Source organism: Galeopterus variegatus, unplaced genomic scaffold, assembly GCF_000696425.1.
Source record: "Galeopterus variegatus unplaced genomic scaffold, G_variegatus-3.0.2 Scaffold251, whole genome shotgun sequence".
NCBI classification, from domain to species: domain Eukaryota; kingdom Metazoa; phylum Chordata; class Mammalia; order Dermoptera; family Cynocephalidae; genus Galeopterus; species Galeopterus variegatus.
The window spans coordinates 524,649-544,166 of NW_007726362.1; the positions used below are offsets into that span (position 1 = coordinate 524,649).

At 35.2% G+C, this 19,518-nt stretch overlaps 1 protein-coding gene across 1 annotated transcript in view; it reads right to left on the reverse strand.

Moving 5' to 3' along the window:
• Positions 1 to 19,518, reverse strand: part of TAX1BP1 (Tax1 (human T-cell leukemia virus type I) binding protein 1) — a 47,645-nt gene that overhangs the window by 13,883 nt on the left and 14,244 nt on the right. The window contains exons 3-10 of the mRNA XM_008566533.1: positions 16,248 to 16,396; positions 16,074 to 16,164; positions 14,231 to 14,416; positions 7,933 to 8,157; positions 7,229 to 7,375; positions 5,872 to 5,995; positions 4,249 to 4,352; positions 1,383 to 1,508 (exon numbers count right to left, since the gene is read on the reverse strand). Of these exons, the coding sequence (XP_008564755.1) occupies positions 1,383 to 1,508; positions 4,249 to 4,352; positions 5,872 to 5,995; positions 7,229 to 7,375; positions 7,933 to 8,157; positions 14,231 to 14,416; positions 16,074 to 16,164; positions 16,248 to 16,396 (1,152 nt within the window). The remainder of the gene's footprint in view (positions 1 to 1,382; positions 1,509 to 4,248; positions 4,353 to 5,871; positions 5,996 to 7,228; positions 7,376 to 7,932; positions 8,158 to 14,230; positions 14,417 to 16,073; positions 16,165 to 16,247; positions 16,397 to 19,518) is intronic.

A 19,518-nucleotide genomic window follows, 5' to 3' on the forward strand; every position in this document is an offset into this window, starting at 1 on the left:
TAGTTTTCTGTGGGTTTGATAGATGAATATCTAGGGTTGTAAATGTCTTGAGTATATTACCATTATACTTCTAGCAAATCCCTACTAGATAATAAACTCCTTAAACATAGCATTGTACTTTATATGGTCACCCACATAGTAGCTAACATATTGTTCTATGTATAATAGGTTTCAATAACTATTTACTAAAACATTTTTTCTAGTCAATATGCAAAAATTTTTTTTCATATAAATTCATTATTCACACTTTATAAATAATAAAGGAAACTGCCAGCTATTGAAAACGAAATCCACAGTGATCCCAGAAACAATAATATCGTGAAATAAAAGTTTCAAAACTTCATTCTGACAGTATATGAAGGTAAAAGAGGACCACAAGTAAAATTACCTTAGCCTGTAATGTGCCACCCTCTCCAGCCCCCATGGAGGAAACCTACTAAAGTAATTCTAATTTAAAAATTACATAATAGGTGCAATTAGCTATGACAATCTACATCATTTATCATTTGGGCTTGTCTATTTTCTAATATTACACTGGCAAAAATAATTTTCATCAAGATTATGTAACTTACTTTGCAGTATTTCATTTAAGATCACAGTAATACACTTGGGTGACACATTCTAAAACTCTAGCAGGGGCTGGCCAGTTAGCTCACTCGGTTAGAGCACAGTGCTGATAACACCAAGGTCAAGGGTTCAGATCCCTTCACTGGCCAACTGCCAAAACAACAATGAAAAAAAGGCTAAAACTCTAGCAAAAAAAAAATTTTTAAATACTGATCATATATTATTGTAGTCCAAAAAAAATGTCAAGGCCTGAAAATAATTTTACATACACATCTATGTTTGTTTAAAATAAACAGTGGGATAATGAAATGACCACTTTTTTTCTTTAAAAATGAACACAATGGGCTGGCTGGTTAGTTCAGTTGGTTAGAGCATGGTGTTATAACACAAAGGTCAATGGTTCAGATCCCTGCACTGGCCAGCCACTAAAAAATAGAACCACTTATGTATTGTGTCTGAATTTTTAGTTTTCCATAGAAAGCATTATAACACCAGGTTATAGAGGAATTCACCTATGTGAAAATAAATAAATTAAAATGAGCACAATTAAAAGACATAAATGTAATAGCCATCTGAATCCACTGAATTAAAACCAAAATAGCAATGCATATGGGTATCCATTTTCTTAGTTCATAGTTAATGAACTATATTCAACATAACTAAATACTTTTTATATTTTTATTTATAGAGGAAAATACTATCTCACCTATCCATATAGAAATGTACATGAGATTGATAGAAATTACAAATAACACATTTTCAAAAGTACCAGGTACTATGCCTCAAGTTTACATACAATAAATACTAAAACTTACTTTATAACTGTCCTCTACTTCAGCGAGTTCAAGTTTTACATTTTCAGCAATTTTCACTTGTTCTTTCCACTTAAGCTCCATTTTTGCAAGTTCATCAGCATATTTACTGCATTTTATTTTCTCATCCTAAATGAAATTAGTACAATTATCAGATGTTAAATCTATAAAGAACACCTACACAAACATACTTAGATATGTGCTGAATGTTTATTATAACACTGCTATAACTGTATAAAAATTGAAATAACCAAATGTCTATCAACAGAAGACTGGATAAATTATTTTATATCCAACATAATGGAAAAGTATATATCTATTTAAAAGAATGAGGTAGATGTATAAGTTGACAAGGAAAAATCTCAAGATACATTAATTGAAAATAGCAAGTTGTAATAACAGAGTATCATATAGTATAATCCCATTTTTGTTTATAAGTTGTCTTACACAATTATATACAATGAATATCAGTGTTGTGTAGAAAAATATAAATCAAATCCTTTCTCTGGGGATCAGGATCATGGTGATATTTTTTACAATTTCTATTCTTTATTTCTGTAAAGCCATAACATTTCACAGTATGTATAATATTTGCAAAGGAGGAAATAAAAATTATATATTTGTAATGCTGTTTTTCCAAACACTGACAAATAAAACTGTGGGATTTCCTGACCAAAACAATTTCTAGGTTGACTTCTTACACACTGCTCTTCTCTAGAACCCGGAAAAACTTAAGGAAGGAATTACAAATCATGACAAAAAAGTAAATAGGCCAATGTCATTTTGAATCTCTTGTTCAAAGTGAAAGTTTAAAAATATGCTTTGAGGGCCGGCCCTGTGGTGCACTCGGGGGAGTGCGGCGCTTGGGTGTGCGGCAGCGCTCCCACCGCAGGTTCGGATGGTGCGCTCACTGGCTGAGCGCAGTGTGGGCGACACCAAGCCAAGGGTTGCGATCCCCTTACCGGTCACAAAAAAGACAAAAAAAAAAAAATGCTTTGAGCAATTCAATGGAGAAAGCAAAGTCTTCCCAACAAGTAATGCTAAATCGACTGAATATCCATACCATGTATATTACATATGTCACACCATACATAAAAATCAACTCAAAACAGTTTGTAGATCTAAATGGAAAACCTGACTATAAAGCTAGAAGACAACATAGGAGAAAATCTTTACAATCCTGGATCAGGAGAATGTTTCCTAGAACATAAAAAGCACAAGACATAAAAGAATAGACTGATTATACTTCATTAAAATTAAAATTTCACTTTTCTAAAAACACCATTAAGGAAATTAAAAGGCAAGTCATAAACTGGGAGAAAATACTCACCACACATATATCAGACAAAGGTCTTGTATCCAGAATAAAGAACACTTACAACTCAAGATGAACAAACCAGTTTTTTAAATAGTAAAAGACTGAACACTCACAAAAAAAGATAAATAAATGGCCGACAAGCATGAGAAAAGATATTCAACATCAATTCATTACAGAAATGCAAATTAAATCCAGAATGAGCTATCACTACACACTCATTAGACTGGCTGTGTAAAATGACACAACCTCCTTGAAAAACAACTTGGTAATTTCTTACAGATTTAACATTCACCTACCACTTTTACCCAGGCATTTCACTCTTACATATTCACCCAAGAGAAACAAAAAACCATGTCCACAAAAGACCTTTTATACAAATGTTCATAGAAGCTTTATTTGTAACAACCAAAAACAATCCTAAATGCCCATCAAATGGAATTGATGAACAATTTACGAATTGTGAATGGATAAACAAATTATGAAACATCCATACAATAGGTTACTACCTCAATGATAAAAAGGAAGGAACAATACAAGCAACAATATGGATAAACCCCAATTATGCTGAAAGAGGGCAGAAAAAAGAATGAATACTATATGACTCCATTTTATAAAATTGTACAAAAGGTATGCTAATTTTTTACCAATAGTTTCCTAATGACTGGGATAGAGCACGAGATCAATTGCAAAACGGGTACCAAAACAACTGAGGAGGGGGTTATGGAAATGTTTGTTATCTTGACATTGTGGTGATAGTTTCACAACTGTATATGTCAAAACTGATAAAATTGCACACTTCAAATATGCACAGTTTACTGGATTTCAATTGTACCTCAATACAGTTGTTAAAAAAAAAAAAAAAGCATCTTGAGGAAGTTCTTTGCTTGAAGAAACATCTTTCTATCTTCCTTTCAATAATATTGCTATATAATAAAATTTTTAAAACATTCACCCAGAATTATTTCATCCTTAATGAAAATGTAGTTCAGTCCCTTATAAAATAACCACTCTGAATTCAAGGCAAAACTGTTCTAATCAACCCTTCTACAGAAGGATCCTCTCAAGGAAAGCAATAACAACAAAATGTTCAGTTTAAACTTTGATTAAAAGACCTAATATTATTTATAATCAAGAAACATAAAATACTTTAATTACTACAGTAACACTAACATGTGAATTTCATTCTGTAGCTCTAAAAATTGCCCCTCCTCTCCCCACATGCACACAGAAACACACACACACAAAAAAAAACCATTTAATTAAACAAACAAGTCACATACACAAAACAGCTTTTCCTCTCTATTCCAAACCAAATATAAATGAGAAGCATTTTCCCTTGTTCTTTAAATTCTATAGGAGTGAATACTACCAAGAAGGTTTCAAAATGAAAAGTTTGAATGACACTGATCTCAAAAGCACAAGTGAAACTAAATACCAGTATATGGGAATGGAAAAGAAATGCCAAGATACTCATCAGTCAAAACAACAAAGGTAAGCTAAGCAATTTACATCTGATAAATCTATCTTTCACTTATAAGGGAGCTAGCTTACCTGCAAGAGCTGTTTACATTTATTATACTTTTCTGTTTTGTCAGCAATTTCTTTGGTCATTTCACAGACTTGTCCCTTTGTTACCATGTCAAAATCTGTCTCTGCTGTACAACAATGCAGAAAATAAGATTGTTAAACAGTTACTTTGCTTCTTATATTATCTTGCTGTTCAGAAAAACTTAAGGGTCAGTATATGGTGAAATATAATAAATGGAATACTAAAGGAGAAAAGCATCTATTCATATCGTGAATAAACAAAGAAGGATTTACAAGCTCTGCGTAAGAATTCTGAAATGTCAGTTTAGTCAAAACCAGGTCCTGCGTTTAATAATGAAAGAATCATTCTTTTATTACTGTTTTTTTAATTTGCTAAAAATAATTCCAAAATCACATAAAATTTGTTTTCCTTACACAACTGAATAGACAGGATAAATAGGAAAGCTATACTCTTTGAGATAACATTTTATTTATTATTTATTTTTGGCAGCTGGCCAGTACGGGGATCTGAACCCTTGACCTTGGCATTATAACACTGCAGTCTTAACCAAATGAAACTAACCAGCCAGCCCTTTGAGAATACATTTTAAACCATTTTTCTAGTCCTTCATTACCATTTACTAAGTCTTTTATAAGTAAATACTCTGTAACACCACTCTAGGTACTACAGAGGATAAACAGAAATACAGTGACTGAACCTAATTAAATATTTACATTTAAAAAGACCTGAAACATCAATAACCCCACACATTAAACAAGTAGATATACTTTCACTAGTACTTACTTTTATTATTGTCAAATATTTGATTTACATAAAAGTGGAAAAAAATTAGGACAGGTAAAAACATAGAGTTAATTCAATTTTTCATGTTATTCATGTATTCTATACATCTCTCTAATCTGTTCTATAAGTTAATAAACTAATTAATGAAAATTTAACTCAGCCAACAGGTACACTAATGAGGGAAGTAACCTATTGATCCAAAACAGCCAAAAAAAAAAAAAAGAGAGAGAGAGAGAGAAACATTAGAAGAAATGGGAACATTTCCCCCCATAGAATTATAAAATTAAAATAACACAAACAAAACGCTTCAAAATTCCATGCATTTAATGGAATATAAAGTAAAAATTTAATTCTTAGCTTTTGTCCTACACAGCCTAAATAAGTGCTTACAAGCACCAGCTCATTTTTAACACTTGTGAATACTCTAGTGAAGATAAATACTAGTTTACACTCACATTTTGTATATCCATCACATGCATGACTTTATCTTATATTTATACCCTTATTCTTTCTTTGCCTTAATTCCCTCACTCATAACATAAGGATCTTTATAAGCACCCTAAAATTTTTACACATAAAAGAAAGCAGTACAAGTATATAAAAATTTCAGTATAAAATGTAAGTAAACAACAAGCTGGCCAGTTAACTGGTTAGAGCACTGTGTTATAACACCAAGGTCAAGGGTTTGGATCCCCATACCAGCCAACTGCCAAAAATTTAAAAAACAAAATATAAGTAAACAAGTATAAAAAGTACATAAATAAGTATACAGGCATATAAAAGATACTGAAAAATACTTTTCAGAGAGGACACAGTACACAAAAAGTGTAAAAGACTTTTACCTGCAGAAGATGGTGGCTTTACATCTATAGTAGAGGCAGAAGTGGCTGGGTCTGTGTTTATTGAAGCATCATTCACTTTCTGCTGATTTCCAATTTTTTTTGTGAAGACACTATTATTATTGGCCTATTAAAAATGTTAACAATAAATTGTTAAATCAATCACTGAACGAGTCATGTTTCCTTCCTGCAGTAACTATTTAAATAAAAGTTGTAAAAAGAAATCTTAAAAATCCACAAAGCTGCTCTTATCTTAAAAGCCAACAAAGACTAAAGTTACACACATCATTGTCCTAACTGACCTAAATGCTGTAGAAGAGAAATAATTTATTTTGCTTTTTCTCTTGTGATATCATCAAAACTAGTCATTAATAGAAATCTCACATTCTCAGGCTGGCCTGTTAGCTCGGTTGGTTAGAGCATGGTGTTAGAACATCTAGGTCAAAGGTTCAGATCCCAGCCAGCCACCAAAGGAAGGAAAAAAAAAAAAAATCTCACAATCTTACAAATTGTCTACTATAAAGTCATAAAGTGCTCAAAAAGACCCAAACCAAAATCTATACAAGTAGGTCATACTTCAAGTATAATGTTTTTTCACAAAAGCCTTCCTACTTTACGACATGTAGGAATATGACATGTATTCCTTGCTTTGTCTCCTTTCAGATTTCAAAAAGACAGACCAGGAAAATATTTGCATCATACAGGTATAAGAGCACTGTGGTACCACTTTCAATTTCAGGTTTTAAATATGTTTCTTCCACACTTCCAGGACTCCCTCACATAGCAAGCCTTGTATAAAAGTACAATTTAAGGACCCTCATTAAAACACACACATCCCAAAACAAAAACATTTTCTTTGCTTTATTACAAATCTGCATATCTATTCTCGAATGGAATACAAAAGGCTTAGTTACTCTTTAACTCTTCCTAATCTAGTGGATATGTGTATAATGGAAGAGCTCACCAAAGACAACTGAAAAACCATTGAAGACTCTAGAGGTGATCAATGGTAAACTCTAATTAGGACAAGTGTCGTCACAAGAGAGATTCAATACCTACTAAGTTTTAAATGACAAAGACAGCCATCGAAAACTTAGAGGGAAACGGTCTAGAAAAAAGGGTGATCTCTGCTGTTCTTACAATTTCTGCTGCCCTTGCTTCCTTTATTGGGTCTACAGTAAATAAGAATTACAGATTTTTCAAAAAGAATTACCATTACCATATCATGCCAATGTCTTGAAATCAAGCAGAGATGAATTATATTCAAAAGACTGATATTTAAAATACTATAAATTTGATTTGCAAGCAAAAATATTAATAAAGGAAATATTTTACTATGTATGAATTCAATGATACATACTGATTGGTCTAAAAGTTTGTTTATTTGCTTTTGGAGCCTCTGGCATTCCTTAAATTTTTCTTTATAATGATCTGCAGCCATCTGAAGACGGAGTTTCAGATCTTCAACTTCTCTTCTCAATTCATGTTCCAGTGTATCACTCTTTTCCTGAGAAAAAAACAAATACTTCCTCTAAGAAAAAGATAAAAATCTGATACATCATAATGTACAAGTAAATCCCAATTTCATTTTCTCTTTTTTCTTTCTGGCTTTTACAGTTTATTTGTTTTGGTGTTTTGGCTACAGAGCCACACTGGCTCTCCTAATAAATCCAACTTAACATTCTTAGGACTAAGGTTCACTAAAAAATTAGAGAAAAATAATCCACTTTCTGAAGAGCAATTATTACTCTCTTAACCATAATGCCATTTTATACAGCTAGTAAATAAGAAACTCCAAACAAAGCAATACATACCTGACATCAAAATACTTCATTAATAACAGCAGCTTTTACTGACCACTAGGAATTTCACATACAGACTTTTTTCTTAAAATACACTTTAATCTCAACCCAAGAAGTTATAATGACTAAACAAAATGAATGGAAATTTTAAATTCTCTGCTCAGGAATCCGACCTGACTTATTTTAACACATTTTACTCTCTTCTGTGAGTTTATGGTGGTTTTTCTGATCAAAATGGAAATTGAAAATTAACTTGCTTTACCTGATCTTTTTTCACAGCATTTAGTTTAAGTTCTGCCACTGTATCAGCTAACTGCTTTTTTACTTTCTCATTTTCCAAGCGTGCGGTATATAGATCTGCCATCATTTTATCTCGCACATTTACAGCATCACTAAGTTCTTTAGCCAAAAAGACAACTTCTTGCCGAGTTGCCTGGACCTGTTCCTCTGCTTTACGTAGTTGCTCCTTTAAAAAAAATGTATCTTCCTGAAGAAAGGCAGATAAATATATTTGTAATCAAACTAAATGAAAAACAGAAGCAGAAACGATTTTTACACATTTTTCAACAGATGCAAATTTTTAAATATTGCTTTTCTACTCATGACTATAGAAAACTTGAAATATGACTTAGTTTTAGATTCTCCATGCAACATCCCTGTGTATGGGGTATCACTGCTACTACTTTATACATGAAGAATGTGAGGTATAAGAAGGCAGGTGACATACCCAGTGCTTAAAGCCCTTGTTAAACTGAGACTCAGGGGCCGGCCTGGCGGCGCACTGCTATAGTGCGCCGCTTGGGAAGCGCGGTGGCGCTCCCGCCGAGGGTTCGGATCCCACATACGGACCGGTTCCCGCTCACTGGCTGAGTGAGGCGCGGGAGCAACGCCGAGGGTTGCAATCCCGTTGCCGGTCCCGGTCCGGTACGGGGGTGACACTGAGGGTTGCGATCCGTTGCCGGACACAGAAAAAGACAAAAAAAAAAAAAACTGAGACTCAAATGAAAGCCCCTGCCCCCCAGAATCTCCTCAGCTGGAACTGATGACCCTTGCTTTTTATGATTATCAGTAAAAATAATTTTAAAAATTCTTGCAACACCAAAAATTTTGGCTAAAAGATGTTTCCTGCTTTCTAACCTAAAAGACATCCAATATAACCTTAATCTACCATTCCATAATATTATGAAAACACAGACTAGATTTAGAATTTATTCTAAAAACAAAATATTGATATACAAATACTAAGAGTGAAGCACTGGCGAAATGAAAGGTAATTAGCACCTCTTAAGAAACCTAAAATTATCTCTAAAAAGTTAAAATTGCCATGATAAGATTATTAGCCAGACATTATGAGCACAATAAATCTAGTTTATTCTACCGTCCTGTTTTTAATCTTTGTACCAAAAATAATGCAAAATTAGAAAAATGCAACCCAATCTTGCTTTTTAAATTGTTAGTCTCTTGAAATGTAAATGGTTATTTAGTTATGTTAGGGTGGACAAAACCTATTTAGGCATAACACTAACAGATCTAACTATAAAATATTGTCAACTTTTACAGAGCAAAAGAGAAAAAAAGAACAAGAAAGAAACTGTTTGTACTATTCTCAAGAAAGGTATACTACTACTCTGATATAAGCAACTTTTCTAATCAATAAGAAAAGAAAAAAACACCACCCCCCCCAACAAAAATTGATGAAAGGTATGAACATGAAAATTTTTTTAAAGAAATGGCTATTAAGCTTTAAAAAATTCAACTCAACAATCAAATAAATAAATAAGTTTAAACAAATACCATTCATTTTCTTTCACAGTGACAAAGATTAAAAACCAGTTACACCTCAGTATTTGGATGGGTTTAGGGAAAACTGGCACATTCGCAGATAGTCGGGCTTACATAACCTTTCTCATCAGATTTTTGCAACACTCACCAACATCTTAAAGATTCTCACGGATTTTAATCTAGCAATTTTTTTTCATAAGTTTCTAAGAAATTAAAGGGTATGGATATGGGCTTAGCTTTACAGGGACTAAATAAAATACTAAAATAATGAAAAATTATTAAGAACCTAAAATGCCTAACAATCTGAAAATTTATTATAAATAAACTACTATATACTATCTTCACATAATGAAAGTCTATGTAGCCATTACATAGAGTAATATATCTCATACACTGTTAGTAGGAAGAAAAATCAACACAGCATTTTTTGAAAGGCAGTTTGAAAACAACTATCAAAATTTTGATATCCATTGACCCAGCAACTCCACTTGGAACATTTTATTCAACAGATTTATACATGTGCCTAGATATCTGTATAAGGATGTTTACAGCAGCAGTTTATAAAATCTAAAGACTGTAAACTAAAACAACATGCTACACAACTGTTAACTGAAAAGAAGGAATACTATACAGCTGTTATAATGAATGAGAAAGATCTACATGTGTACTCATATTGCAAAATAATCCAGACATTCTATACATTTAAAAAAAGAAAAAAAAAGCAAAGAAGTTTTAGAATATTAAGTATATTCTCATTTGTGTTGAAATACAAATATATATGTACATTCATAGAAGATTTCTAGAAAAATTAAAAATTTATATAATGATAAACCTCAGAAAGGATGACGGTTACTTTCACTTTGTATCTTCATATACTGTTTGAATTTTTTTATAACCATGACCTCACATTGCTTTTACAATTTTTTAAAAAGTTTTAGCAATCAGTAACCATTTTTCCAAGGTACTTCCATAACTATGCTTTTCCTCACATAAGTCTTGCTTAAATAGAAAAAAGATGCTTAGAGAAATTTTTACCATCTTATTAAATAGCAAATAATAAAATATACTTCTTACATTTGCATTTGTAATCTTCTACATTAAAAAAGCAAGTTGGGGCTTAATTGTTAATTCTAAATATCATGCATTTTAGGTATTAAATAAACTGTGTCTGAGTATATTCAATAGAAAAATACTCAAAACAACCTAATATTCATCCATAAGAGATAATGAATAAATTAAGCTAAATCCTCACAATGGAATATTATGTAGCTATTTAAACAAATGAGGAAGAGCTCTATGAACTGATATGGAGTGATTGCCAATTTACAGTCAATGAAAAAAGCAAGATGCAAATGAGTATGCCACCTTTTTTTAAGAAGCAGATAAAGAGTGTAAGCTTATTAAGTAAATTTTTTATATCATTTTGATTTTTGAATAATACAACTATTTTACATGTTCAAAAAATAAAATTAAAACAAAAGGTTATGAGAATAAAAGCAAATCTTAAAATTAAACATAAACAAAAAAGTAAACTGAACTTTCATACTTATAACGTAAGTATGTTAAAAAATTAATTCAAGTAACTTTTGAACACAGCATTCTGTACATCCTTAGTGAAATGTATTTTAAGAAAAAAGAGCCTGAAAGAGACCTTAACTTTATTTAGTACACTTATTGTTGGAAGTAGCATTGATGTGATAATTCTAAAAGTACTGGTGTGTAAGACTGGGTGGCTGGGTAGAACACATGAATAATAATGTTTTAGAAACTAGAAGTCCTCACACTCCATAAAGAGATATATACTCGTAAATATGAAATGGAGGAAGAAAAGTAAAGAAGACCCTTTGGTACTGGATTTAAACTGAAAATATCCCTACAAATTAAAAAATTTTTAAGTCAGGCCGGCCCGGTGGCGCACTGGAGAGTGCGCCGCTTGGGAGCGCGGCGGCGCTCCTGCGGAGGGTTCGGATCCCATGTGGAGACCCGTTCCCGCTCACTGGCTGAGCACGGTGCGGGCGCAACACTGAGGGTTGCGATCCCGTTGCCGGTCCCCGGTACGGGCGTGACACCGAGGGTTGTGATCCCGTTACCGGTCAGTAAAAAAGACAAAAAGGAAAAAAAAAATGTTTAAGTCCACTGGAAATGCAAAGAAGCAACAGCCTCCTAGTAGTAATAGGATCCAGTTCTTGATTTCAAAATACCATTCCCTAACTAAAAGAACCAGAGCTCCTCAGAGAAGTGGTAACACCAGGTCTGGGACAGAAACTGAAGCTGGAATACACAGCTGTACCATAAAGCAAGGAAATACTCAAGGCATGATGGGGACATATCAAAAGACACAAAAGCAGGCTTGAAAAGACTCCTCTGGCTAAATTTGGGTATAAAAAAGAATACTGGAGGCTTCTGGTCAAGATGGCAGAATAGACAGTCCCCAGCATCACTCTCTCCCACAAATCAACCAATTTACAACTATAAAAAAGCAACAACAGCCAAGCTGGGGCTGCTAGAGCTCAGGGGAAGAGGAGGAAAGACTGACAGAGTGCATGAAGGCAGGAGAAGCCATGATGAGAGAAAGAAAAAACTGCTCCAACCGTTTCATGCCACAGCTGCTTTAAGACTGGAGCTGCTGTGCGCACAGAGAAGGAGCCGGCAAAAGCTGCAGCTGTGGCCTTCGGATGGAGCTGCTTGGAGGTGGCAGGGGAGAAAGGGGCCTTGGTGGCCCCAGGCCAGCAAGACCACTAATAGGGTTCCCGTGAACCCACAAAGGAGCAAGGAGCCACAACAACTGAAAAAAAAGGAGTCACTAAGAAGCCAGTGAGTCATTGCAAGGGACCAGAGAATAGCCCATCCCATAGGAAGTGCAGCACAGGCAGTGGAGGAAACAGACCCACCAGGGGAACACTGGGCACAGCAAGGAGCTGCTTGGAGGTGGCAGGGGAGAAAGGGGCCTTGGTGGCCCCAGGCCAGCAAGACCACTAATAGGGTTCCCGTGAACCCACAAAGGAGCAAGGAGCCACAACAACTGAAAAAAAAGGAGTCACTAAGAAGCCAGTGAGTCATTGCAAGGGACCAGAGAACAGCCCATCCCATAGGAAGTGCAGCACAGGCAGTGGAGGAAACAGACCCACCAGGGGAACACTGGGCACAGCAAGGACAGCTGATCTGCACCCCAATCAGCATAGGGCCACTCAAAGGAGACTGGTCAGGAATACAGAATTGCATGGGGTGCAGTTTGATGAAAAGACTCAGTCCCAGATCAGAGTTTCTACACAACCCAGGTCCACCAGGTCTGTAGAGAGCCAGAAGCACCTGTAAAGTCAACCATTATAACCTGAGCTGCACAAAAAGCCTTCCCTGGGGAAGCAGCCGCAAAGCAGCAATTTAGCTCATCCACAGAGCTCAAGTACTTGTCCCAAAAGGAAATTCCCCTACTTCAGAAGTAAGCAAAGAACAAAAAGTTAGTTCCTGCCCAGGCACACTGCCAGCACCTCGGGGCCTGCCCAGGACCAGACCCCTGCTCCCACAACCAGGCACATCACCAGTGCCAAGGAGCATGCCAAAAACATCACCTCCATATGGGTGGCCCACCACAGCCACCATGGCTGCCGCAAAAGTGGCTAAGCACCACAACCACCACACAGATGGTCCGCCAGCCACTGGAGTGCACTGACACAAGAAGAGACACCAGCAGAAACCAAAGAAAAGAAGAAGATGTCTCTCTCCACAAAGCCCATTCCAGAGTGACAAAAGCAGCATCTGCTCTATGATAATATTGGGGGACCTGAACACGCCTCTCAGCATTGGACAGATCATCTAGCCAACAAATCAATAGAGTAACCATTACTCTTTCAAAAAGAGAGAAGAAATCTAGGGTAATTAGAGGGGGGAGGGGGGAGGGAAAGAGGGATGGGGAGAGATTGGACAAAGGGCATAAGGAATAAGTACGATTTGTAACAATATATATGCTAGTACTATTGATTTGATCAATATATCTCAACGTTGAACCCCAAAAATAAGTATAATCGATTATGATTCAATAAAAATTTTAAAAAAGAATACTGATGATAATGTACAATACAGAAGTCCAAAGTGATATAAAAAAAAGTGTAGGGACTAACAGGAACCTCCTCCTTATAGAAGAATATCTACTACATTCATTAAATGTAGAAAGAATGACAGAATTTTTTTAAATCACCATTTTGCAACCATTAACGAATAGCTAATACAAGTGAGGATCATCAAAGGATAATAAAACTATTGAGTGACAGGCTGTTGGAGAATAGGATGTTCCCATAATCTCAAAGTATTCTCCCTCAGATTCCTTAATAATCACAAAGAGGGAAAGGAAAGGCACCTATATACAGACAGGCAGACATAAACTTACACAAATTATCAAACCTAAGATCATCAAGAATGAATATTTTCCAATCAATGTTAAATTCTTTGAGTGCTAATGGTATTATGGTTATACAGAAGAATATACTTGTTCATAGAGAGACATGCTAAAGTATTTAGGGGGGATAATCATAATGCCTGCCACTGACTTTCAAATGGCTGAGGGAAAAAAAGGCATATAAATGGGGGACATAAAACAAAGGATGGCAAAATATTTTAGGGTACATTAAGTATTCACTGTTCTGCCAACTTTTCGGTAGGTTTGACATTTTCAAAAGAAAAAGTTGGGGGAAGGAATTAAAAATAAAATCATATTGCATACATACAAGAGGAATGTTTAACAATCTTCAAATACATATAACACATATTACAAAAGTACATACTTTACTTGAAGTGGTAAGTAGGAAAGCCCTTTGCAGATTTTCCTTTTCAGCCAAACAGCACTGCAGTCTGCCAATCTCTTCTTTGAAATGACTAATCATACTTTCTTTGTTCCCATCTAAATTCTTTAAAGTCTGGACCTCTGACACAAGCTTGGTATTTTCTATTTCTGTATTCTTCAAATGTACCTGAAACAGTGTTTGAAAATGTGAAGAATATTCTTTCTTACTTCGTAAGCTAAGTTACAAAGTTTAAAATACCATTTATCTGTAACTCAAAGGTGATCAAAGGAAGGGAAGATGCACTAGACTAGGAGTCAGGAGACCCAAGTTCTGCCAAATGACTCGCTAAGCATGTAGGAGCAGAACACAGCTTTTCTAAGCTTTTCTATTTTCCATAGAGATAAATTCTAAGGTCTAACTACATTACCTGATCTCTATATCTTTTCCTTTGATTTGATAATTTGGATTCCCTTTAAAAACACAAACGGACTTGGTTGTTCTTTTGGGAAAAAAGATTATGTTACAGGCATATGCAGATATGAGTGCATGACCAGATTCCGGAAAACTAGAAACAGGTACAATCAAAAACTAGAAAAGGATACAATCAAAAAGAACATCTCAAACAATTCAATTTTTTCCTTCTGAAAAGTACGTTGTTTACTTCCCATGTGCCTAAAAATATATTTGTTGATTAATTAACACAATTATATTGATTTTCCCATTAACTTTGGCTGCTGCTGATTTGCTCATAACAGTTATACAAATCAAATTCCATATAACTGGAAGTATGAAGAGTACAGATACCTAGTGTCCACTATCAAAGGTATGTTCCTTTGGTATTAGAGTACTAGAGTACTTTGTTTCTAAGAGTACTAGAGGGAAACGAATTAACATACTTCTTGCACTTTACTTTTTAAATGTCCATAATGCTGAAGGACTAATTCCTGTTCACAAGGATAGAATATAACTCCTAATTCTCTGAAGGTATCAGCAACCAATACCTTTACAGCATCACTTTTAAAACACTACCTAATTTTCATAATCATCAGCTCATGAAAATAACAACATGAAACTGACTTAACTCAGAATGTTCTTGAAATTCCTCACCGGGAACTGCCTTCAGGAAATACCTATGAGTCACTTAAGAAAACAAATCTCAATTTGCAACCAGAACGTTATCGATAATCTAGCTAACTATCCTATATTTCAAGATCACTTTGAAAAACTTCGCCAGGTGAAGATTTGTTAGCAGTGAAGATATTTCTATAAAATGACCATCCCTGAAGATTATTCCAAAAGTCAAACTCCAAAACATAATCATCACTGAAATAAATTAATGTTCTCCTTAAGATATGTAAGTTCTTAAAAGGGGAAAATACTTGGTTATGTCAATTCCGACAAGCAAGCATCTTGTTACCCTTAGACCTCTATGACTTATTATATAGTACCTGCTAAGTATCTAAAGTACCAGCAAATTAATTCCCTAAAAACTAACTTCTGGGGCAATACACAACGCTATTGCGACTTCCACCTTGCTCTCTTGGACTGCTCTCTCTCTGAAGGAAGCTGCCATGTCATGAGGATATTCAAAGCAGCTTATGGAGAGGCCATGTAGATAGAAGCCAATGGGTCTCCTGCCAAAAGCCATGTGAGTGATCCATCTTGAAAGCAGATTCTCTAGCCCCCAATCAGGCTCCAGCTAACTGCAACTGCACGAGAGACCAAGAGCCAGAGGCACTCAGCCAAAGCACTCCCAAATTCGTGACCTATTATAGCCCCTAAGTTTGGGGGTAATTTGCTATGAAGCAACAGATAACTAACAGAAACTGAAAGAGTAAAGTACCTTATAAAGTTCCTTCTCATCCTTTTCCGTCTTCAACTGACATTCAAGTTGTTCTTTTTCATGCTGTGCCTTTCTGAGTTTGTCTTTTAAACTGAGTTAAGATAAAGTAACATTAATATAGACAAAAAACTTTGTTAAAACATTAAAGCTATTTTTTAAAAGCATCAGAAATACCTGTCTAGTTCAGTTTCTTTCTCAATTGCTTTATGTGTCACTGACACAATATCTTCCTCAAGCTGAAGAGCTTTGGATGTAGCATCACTGTATCTCTTCTTAAACTCTTCATTTTCCATTTTTAAACTTTGTGATACTTCAGTAAGACCCTTAGAAATAACAAAAGGGCATTTTGAGAAACAGAGAAACATAATTAGTAAGGCAAATCTGCATATCTTTAAAAAACTTATGCGTTCTTAAAACTTTAATCCCACGTTATCCCCTCCAAAATTTATAGACTAAGACTATCCTAAAATTTTTAACATATTTAAATTTTCATACACTAAATGAATCAGTTATACAAGAGAACTTCAAAGTTTGTGGAAAAATAGAATTGAAAGATAATTTAGACAAACTTTTTGAAGTACCCTCGTGTGTGTGTGTGTGTGTGTGTGTGTGTGTGTGTGTGTACACACTACACCAACTTTTCATACACCGTTTGTTGATTTCACTAACTTCTCCACCAGAGGGCAGGCAACAAAAATGCAAAACAAAATTAATGGTCAACTTTTTCACATCTTGCTTTCAATCTTAACCCAACAACAAATCAGGTCTCATACAACACTATCAAGGCTAACACCCACTTCTTCCAACACAGATCACTAAGTGTCATTTAATATATTTTTTTAAAAGTCTAAAGCAATGTTTCTAATGTTCTTGCCAGTGTGACTCAGAGGCCTAAACACATATTGAAAGATACTAAAACAAATATAAAAGACGTAGTAAGTGCAACAAATTAAGAGTATTTCTATTTAAGATAGACTATTCTATTTTAAACAAATAATTTAAAAGTTTAAAACTTTTAATCACATCAATTAAAACAATTAAGTAAAACTCATAAGAACTTGATCAAATTCTTCCTTAAGCCTCTGTTTTAAAATGTGTAAAGTGGAAATTGTAAGGTCTTTTCTCCCTAGTTTATAAAACTATAAAACTCAAATGTGACAACACATATGGAGGTGTTTTGTTATGGAAAACCATACATCAAAGAGTTGACAAATTAATACAAATTATTTTTTTAAATTTTATAATTTCTCCCCCAAACAGTAATGTGTATCTACCCAACAATAAAAACTTTTTAAAATTACCATTCTGCAAATTAAAAAATATCAATTATACAGTATTTATAAGCATCTTAATTTGCATAAAGTAACTAAGCCAAATATTTTGCTTATAGGTAGAATATCATTTTAGATATCTTGTTAGAATATGAAAATTGCCACACTGCATTTACACTTCATTAAAAAATTTCATCACAGTAGTGGTCAGATATACTCTATTTATTTTTGTTCAAAGCAAATGTTTGCCTTATTCATTCTGTAATTCAAAAAAAAGCCAAATAACAAAAAAATCATTATACAAAACTAAATGCTTCTCTGGTCCCAATGCTACAATATCAGAGAAAGCAAATACATTTATTCCCTTTGCTATAATTGGGGTCAATACACAATGGTTCTAGTAAAATTTGGCACATTTTCAGTATTTGCCTTGTTGATTTATAAAGACAACCAGAGAGGTTTCTAAATAATTTTTTACAGTTTTAATTTTTAGTTTGACCAAATGCTCTCTTGGCACTGCAAACAGGCTATATATTTAATTCATGCATTTCTCCCTAGGACAAAGACTACTTGCCCAGAAGCAAAGACTAGTTTCGAATTCTGTAAGTAATAAAGTTCTACACTGGATAAACAGCAATCTAAAAAATGCACTGGAAAAGAATTAGAAAAAATTCATTAGCAAATGAATGTAAAACATGAACTAATCGCTTTAACTATGAGTCAATTAACTTTATCGTGAATTACAAATTAATTCTAACTAATTTAAGAGTCTTAGAATCTTTCTCTGGTACCCATAAAGGCACCTGAATAGCTTTGCAGCATCCAAGCCTATTTTCAAAAGGCATGAAAATGTTAATGCAGGGATTATTCTTCAGGACTCTAGTTTTTTCTGTCTGAGCTAAGCATAAGCATCTTCAATTCAGCTAAGTCTTCCTTAGCATGAAACAACAATTAAGAATCATGCTCCCTATTAAAAAGTAACTTTAAAAGAGTATATTCTATAACACAATCTTTGAAAAACACTTGAAATTTGTGATAAATATTCATTTGATCACTTGTAAATCAAGGCAAAAGGACGTTATAGCTCTAATATTAAAAGAGGAAAAACTTCAACAGATAATTAAGTCTGCTACATTGTACATCAAGGTAAGATCAAAAGGGGGCAAAGGGAAATAAAGAGATCCCTGCATTTCAGATTCAAACAGGGTACTTCTCTCCCCTCCTAAGTTGAAAAATCACTGTTACCGTAAGCCACATTAGCATAACCTTCAGATATAAATAGCCAGAAAAAATGATTTTGAGCAACTCGCCTATGTGTCTAAACATTCCCAAGTTAAAAAAAAAATCTTAGTTACAAACAAATACATATGAAGAAACTAAACAGTATCTGTAAGGCCCCATAGAAGACACCAAAGGAGGCACTCCCTAAAACATGGCACTTTTTTCTTCCGGGTCCTAACAATCTCGCCGGCGCCAAGGTGCAGCCTATCAGAAATCATTACCCACCCCCGGCCAATCAACTACCGCCCTGTGTACTAACCACCCTCTCCCGGAATCCGGCTCTATATAAATGTATGCTTCTCCCCCGAATAAAGCGGAACTTCTCTGGTGAACTGTCAGCTCAGGTCCTGTTGTTCTTTCATTGGTGCCGAAAGCCGGGAGGAGCTCACCCCTTACCCGAGGGGACTCCTTCTCGGACCTCCTTCACTCTCTCGGCGGTTCCCACTGCTGACACTTCGCCCTCGTCCGTTTTCTCCGGTGCTGGCTCTCCACACCCACCACTGGCTCACCTAAGCGTAAGTCTCTCTCCGGGGGCACCATCTTAGGCTGGGCTACCGTAATCGTCTGGTATCCCTCTGACGCCTGGCCCTAAGACAGAGAATACACCCCACCACAGCCTTCAGGGCACTGGGCAGACCCCTAGGTATTCTCTCGTCACATTAGGCAATCCACATTCCCCTCCCATCCCAGCCCAATCAGAGGCGACCTCTTCAGGGTGAAGCTCCCATTCTCTCGCTTTTTCCTTCAATCTGGTATTTCTGTTTCTCCGAGCCCAGGGCTCCCAAAAATCCCAGCGCCGGGTTCCTTCGAGCCTCTGGGCACCTGCCCTCGCCGAGGTGACGGAGGGTAAAGTGACGACTTCTATCCTCCTCCCTCCCGGTTCGTCTCCAAAC